Here is a 6213-nt window from a genome sequence, read left to right as displayed (position 1 = left end):
GTGGAGGTGTTTTATCCTTTGGATTACCTAATAATTGTTGTAATTTATTATTAGCACTATACACAAGTTTATAATTGACATTCTTAAAAATTCCTTTCAGACCACGGGATAACTCTCTATCAAACGGTATTGAAAAATATTTAGACATATCTTTCTCCACTTGAAAAGTCGAATTTTCAGAAATCATTAACCTATACCTACGCTTTCTAATTAATTTATCAACTAGTGATGTAGATTGTACTTTAGTTTATAATCATCTGCTGATGATGCTAACATGGTTAGCGAAACGCGCGTCCAGTGTAAAAGTAAAAGTGTTTTGGTGTATTGTGGCGATTTAGTGTTTTATTTTGCGGGTCATTTAAAAATCAAAAGTTGTCGTCATTTCCGGTGAAACAGGAAGTGATCAAAAACAATTGAATCCGTCAATCAATCCTAATTTATGTCATATACTAATATACCAAATCTCGTGTCTTTATCTGAAAAAAAAAATATAAAAGTTATAGAAGGGAACAACTTTTGATAAACACCCGGTATATACGGATATTAACAATAACTTTATACGTCCATTGCTAAAAATATCAGTCTGTGTGAATAGCAGTTACACGACAAAAGTTTTAAGTGGTTTTTAATAAGTAACTGTGCTATTACTGAGTCATCGTCGTGCTTTTGAATTGTTTACCACTTCATAGACTCACCTGATTACCTATCAGTGATTTTATCTCCTTTTATATTCTAGTTACTAATTTAGTTTTCCTTCACTGTGGTCCGGGCTAGTAACAGAACATAATTAAAAGACGAATACATAAAAATGACTTCTCAGGTGAATATCCAAACTTTATTTTTTTATTTTATTTAGCATGTTTTTTGTTATTTATTTTGTGTGATATGTGTAATTTTGTGTTAGTGTTTTCAAAAGAAAGTGTATAGGTTATAGGTAAAACATTGACTGGGTCAATTTATAGACTAGATGGAATAGTATACAAACTAACCAAACATACATATACAGGGTCGCTGATATGTATGGGAACGGTCGATTATTAGGTAAAATATAAGAGGTGCTTCAAAAGTTAAACATAAAAGTTGGCTTTTTAAATATCTATTAGCCGATAATACATTTAAGTATACAGGATCGGTCATAAAGTCGTGGCACATTAAAGTTTCATATTTTTAAATAGTACATATTTTTAAATGTACGAGTTGATGACCGACCCTATACCGGGTGCGTCTCAAAAGTGGCTCACCCCTATAACTTTTTATTTTTTTAGTTAAAAAAACGAGATTTGGTATGTTAGTATATATGACACAAATTAGGATTGAGTGACGTATTCACTTGATTTTAGTCACTTCCTGTTTCACCGGAAATGACTACAACTTTTGATTTTTAAATGGCACCCTAGGTATTTTGTTACTTTATTTGATAGAAAATGACATTCTTAATAGAATAACGTATCATATGGCAATTTTGACATTTTTGCATATTATGGTTTATTTGAAATTATACCTTACGGTTTCTAACGAAAATTTGACTCGAAATACCAAGTGTGTGGTATCAAATTATTCGTAAAAAAATGCTTTTTCCAAATATGCTAATGAGCCACTCTCGATTAAAAATACGATTTGAGCATTTTCTAACTGGCCAGGACAAGACACTAAAAACATTAGACGATCAAACCAATTTTTCCAAGGCTCCTTGATTAAGAATTAGTGTTTTTAACATAGCCATAGCACTCTAGACTGAATTTTAAAATACAATTTTTTATTAAGCGAGAATGTCAAAAGTTGACATATGATATGTCATTCTATTCAGAATGTCAGTTTCTAACGAATAAAGTAAAAAAAGTACCGAGGGTGCCATTTAAAAATCAAAAGTTGTAGTTATTTTCGGTGAAACAGAAAGTGACCAAAAACAATTGAATACGTTAATCAATCCTAATTTATGTCATATACTAACATTCCAAATCTCGTTTTATTATCTGAAAAAATAAAAAAGTTATAGGGGTGAGCCACTTTTGAGACGCACCCCGTATACTCAACTTTATTACCCGCTAATAGAGATTTAAAAACCCTAAAACTTTTATATTTAACTTCTTGTGGTACCTCTTATATTTTACCCGATATTTTACCTAATAACCGGCTAACAGAGGGATATTTGTAAAAATTAGGCGGTCAAATGTATTTTATTGATTTTAATTTGGAATAATAGCAAACTAATGTGAAATTTTGTAATCTACACGATTTGTATGGGTAAAAATTACAATATAAGAATAACAGAAAGAGGAAAATATGGAAATGTAATTAACTCTAAAAAAATACAAAATAATTATAAACTCCCAAAAACCTTGTCCATTTTTAGTTAGATGATGATTCCCCGTCAGAAGAAAACGTATTAGATGGATCGTCATCGTCAGAGGGATCTTCTGTTGTTATCAAAGAACTGGCATCAAAGTTACTAACTTTGATGCAGTTCGATGTCCTGCATGCAATTGCATTTGAGTCGCGTAGGTAAATAACTTGGCATCTGTTTTAGTAAGAACTTCCTTGGCCTTTTTTCTTTAACTTCTCTCACTCAATTCAAAAAACGACTTTTTAGGTCTTCCCATGTTTGGCACTGCTTTTGGCAAACAAAAAGATGTTTCAAGCCACGTAGCATTTTTTTTGAGAAAATATTTTTTCTGAAAACTTGCTTCTGTTCATTTTTTTTTAAACTCGGCCCTAAATCTTGAAAATTTATGTTTTATTTCTTTTTTACTGTCATCCGAGAAATCATCGTAAGAAAGTAAAAAGTTTTCTAAAAAACACAGTTTTTCTGTTATATTTGGCACACAATTTTTATTCGTTCATTATATATCAAATAATTGCTTTTTGGTGAATATCTTCACGCCAGATGGTCCTAAAATTAAATAACGAAATAAAAATTAACAAGTTTTATAATTGTGTGAAATTACATGATTTTTTTAAAAAGAAAAATCTTGGAAAATCGGATATTATCGGGTCTAAACTTTTTAAATTCGTGTACTAGACACTACCATCTAGACAACTTAAAAAAAAATTAGGCGGGAAATACACGGAACTATAACAAAAAGCTAGCTTTACTTAAAATTTAAAACGTCAAATCTTTTAAATTTACTTTTAGGAACAGGTACATCGAATATATTGAACAACATATTAATAATTTGTAGTATTTACCTGCTTCATCAATATCCATATTAACGTTTTCAAGAAAAGTATAGCTACTACAAAAGGTATCGAATTTCAAACTTTGTCTTAATAACTCAAATAAATATGCTTGTTTTGTATTATGGCATGGAAACAAAAACAAAAATTCCTTAAGGTGGAAAAAAACCATAACATATAGTGTATTCATATGTTATCTTAACAATAATATTCCTGTTTCTTAAAAAAGGTCACATTTGTCAAATGAAATTTTGGCTACCTAATTTTTTCAGATACCCTTCTGTGCGGCTGTTCCCATACATATCAGCGACCCTGTATATGGTTATTGTGATGGAACGTTTCTACTAAAATAGCTCCGAATATTTTTTTGGTTTTTACAGGATATACCTTGATGACATGATAATATCAAGGGGTGACTTTTGGACCTATTCTAAGAAAAAACTTCATATATGAATATACGCAAAACATTTTTACTTTTGAAATGGAAGGTTGTAGAATGTAGAATGTTTAGGAGGCGAAATGTTTAATCACCGCCTCCTTACAGATCTATTGTGTGCTCCCCTTTCTTGAGATAAAACGGGTATAACTCATCATAAAGTCTCAGGGCTTTGACAAAAGCCAATATCTGAGACGGCTCCATACAGGCCAGCTCTCCATCTTTGACATCAGCCGTACCAAAGTTTATGGCACGAACGGTTGTCGTCTCGGCGCACTCATTGATAAGGTATTCTGGTGTTTCCCTATTTTCCCCACAGAATCTGCATTTGCCGTTGTTTCTCAGCTTCAGTCTACTAAGGTGTTCGTTGAGGAGACAGTGTCCTGTTAAAAACCCCGTGACAGTCCGAAGATTGTTCTTACTTAAATCAAAATCTCTCTTTCCAAATTTTTCTCGGTCGTAAGTTCTGAGTGTCTTAGACCGTTGAGGGATTCCCATTCCAGGTTACAGATGGAGTCCCCCAGGTTCTTCAGTTCCGCTTTATGTTGGTTTCCTCTTAGAAAGCAGAATGGTTCTGGACCAGTTAGTGGAGTGTTCGCTCCTTTTCTACCTAGACCGTTTGCTTTTTCATTGCTTCTATATTGAGAAATAAAACAAAATCATCAAACAAATATTGTTTCCTTATTTATAGCTGTGTTTGGATTAAATTACTTAAATAACTACTATTTATTTAAATATTTTATATCTATGTTAATTTCAAGGGGTCGTTTACTTGGCCCATACTGTTCTTTATTTTTTAATGGCACTTAAACTGCAATAGCATGAGCAAAGGAGCCTCAGGCTTGCATTTTCTTATCTCTAATTTACATACTAACCAACTAGTTGGTTGTAACCTTAGAATAAGAATAAAAAGTTGTAACAACTACTAGGAATATTATTCATACAATCTATACCAACTCCTAATACTGTAGCTATTTTCTTGTACTTTCAACTTTAACTTTTTATAGCTATTTTAGATTAAATATAATTTTTGATTAAAAATAACTTAACTTTAAAACTGAAATTGTCATTTAGATTAATAGCAGTACAATTTATTTTTAAGTACGAGTCAATTAGTACGATTTTTGGGAAGTCTACTAATAATAGGCCACCATTACGTAGTTGAAAATTTGGGCATTCGGATATTAAAAAAATTCCCGAAAGTCACTTTTAAAATATAAGAAAAACATTTTACTTACGGAATACCTTCTATATGTATATATTTTTTTTATTTTTACAGGCTTTTACAGAACACCAGATTGTACCCGACGTCATTGACCAGCCACCAACGCAAACAGCTACTGTAACCTATCCCAAAGCCAAAGTCAACCTAGGCAATGAAATCGGACCAGTAAACGTGCGCCAACAACCACAAGTTACATATCCAGCTGAAAAAAATGCATACTACACGTTAATAATGACCGATCCCGATGCGCCCAGTAGAACCAGCCCAGACAGAAAGGAAGCTCGTCATTGGTTGGTGGGAAACATCCCCGGATCAGATGTATCCAAAGGCCAGGTGATTTCTGCTTATATCGGATCTGGCCCTCCACAAGGTTCGGGTCTCCACAGATACATTTTCTTGATCTACCAGCAACCAGGAAAGATAACCTTCGATGAGAAGCATGAGAGCGAAACTGAAATGGGTGAAAGGATGTCGTTTGTTGTTAGGAAGTTCACTGAGAAATATAAATTGGTTTTAAAGGCTGGTAACTTCTATCAAGCTCAGTACGATGACTCGGTGCCAGAGCTTCATAAACAGCTAGGATTTACAGCACCAGCAGCTGATGTTTAAAATTACACATGTTTTAAACATGTATTGTTTATTTTGGTGTTAAGCTTGCTGATGGTAGTACGAAGAAGAATCATTTAAAAAAAGGGATATAAGAAAATATGAATTATTTGTGTATTTATTAACAAGATACCTAAATATCAAACATTATATTTTTCTGTATCTGAATAAAAAAAGGTATTAAAGAAGAGACGATCTATTTATTTGAATTAGTCTATCTAGTAATTAATATAATGTAAAAAAATTGAAACCATATTTCAAGCACTTCTGACAAACGGTCTTAGTAAAACATCTGATTTTTTAAAATATTTATACCAATGTTTGCATGAAAAAAAATTTCTTTCATGTGAAAATATAACTCTTAATATTTATGAAATATACAGTTTTCAAAAACTGTATCGTTTAGTTGGCCTATTCTTTATTTCTTAATGGCGCCTACTGCCGACTGGCTTTAAGAAAGTTGTAATTTATTTTTAAATTAAGTAAAAATGACTTTTAAATGGTTTAGTTTAAAATTCGAGAAAAAATATTTTTTTACAAATGGATTTGTGTGTCTGGAAACGTTCTATCCTTTTTTAATCTTTCTATAATTATTGTTAGGTTGGCTTGCTGGGGTTTGGGATCATGTTTGATCCCTTACTCGGAGGCCTTGGGCCCATTGCGATACTCCTGTATTGTTATACCAAACCTTCCTCTCATTCTTCCTTTGCGTTAAAGCACTTCCAGTTCCCGATGTCGCTGATGTTGGCTTCTGCTGTCTCCTCTAGTGCCT

The 6213-nt window shown here is 32.4% G+C and overlaps 1 protein-coding gene across 1 annotated transcript; it reads left to right on the top strand.

Moving 5' to 3' along the window:
- The first annotated feature begins 665 nt into the window (after positions 1–665).
- On the top strand, positions 666–5631 carry LOC115880974 (protein D2-like). The gene is made up of 2 exons (XM_030898319.1): positions 666–820; positions 4890–5631. Exons 1-2 carry the CDS (start codon positions 809–811, stop codon positions 5442–5444), a joined length of 567 nt encoding a protein of 188 aa, XP_030754179.1. The 5' UTR covers positions 666–808; the 3' UTR covers positions 5445–5631.
- Positions 5632–6213: the final 582 nt, after the last annotated feature.

This window comes from Sitophilus oryzae, unplaced genomic scaffold (assembly GCF_002938485.1).
Source record: "Sitophilus oryzae breed Bouriz unplaced genomic scaffold, Soryzae_2.0 scaffold_1685_pilon_pilon, whole genome shotgun sequence".
NCBI lineage: Eukaryota > Metazoa > Arthropoda > Insecta > Coleoptera > Curculionidae > Sitophilus > Sitophilus oryzae.
This window is presented reverse-complemented; position numbering and strand designations above follow the sequence as displayed.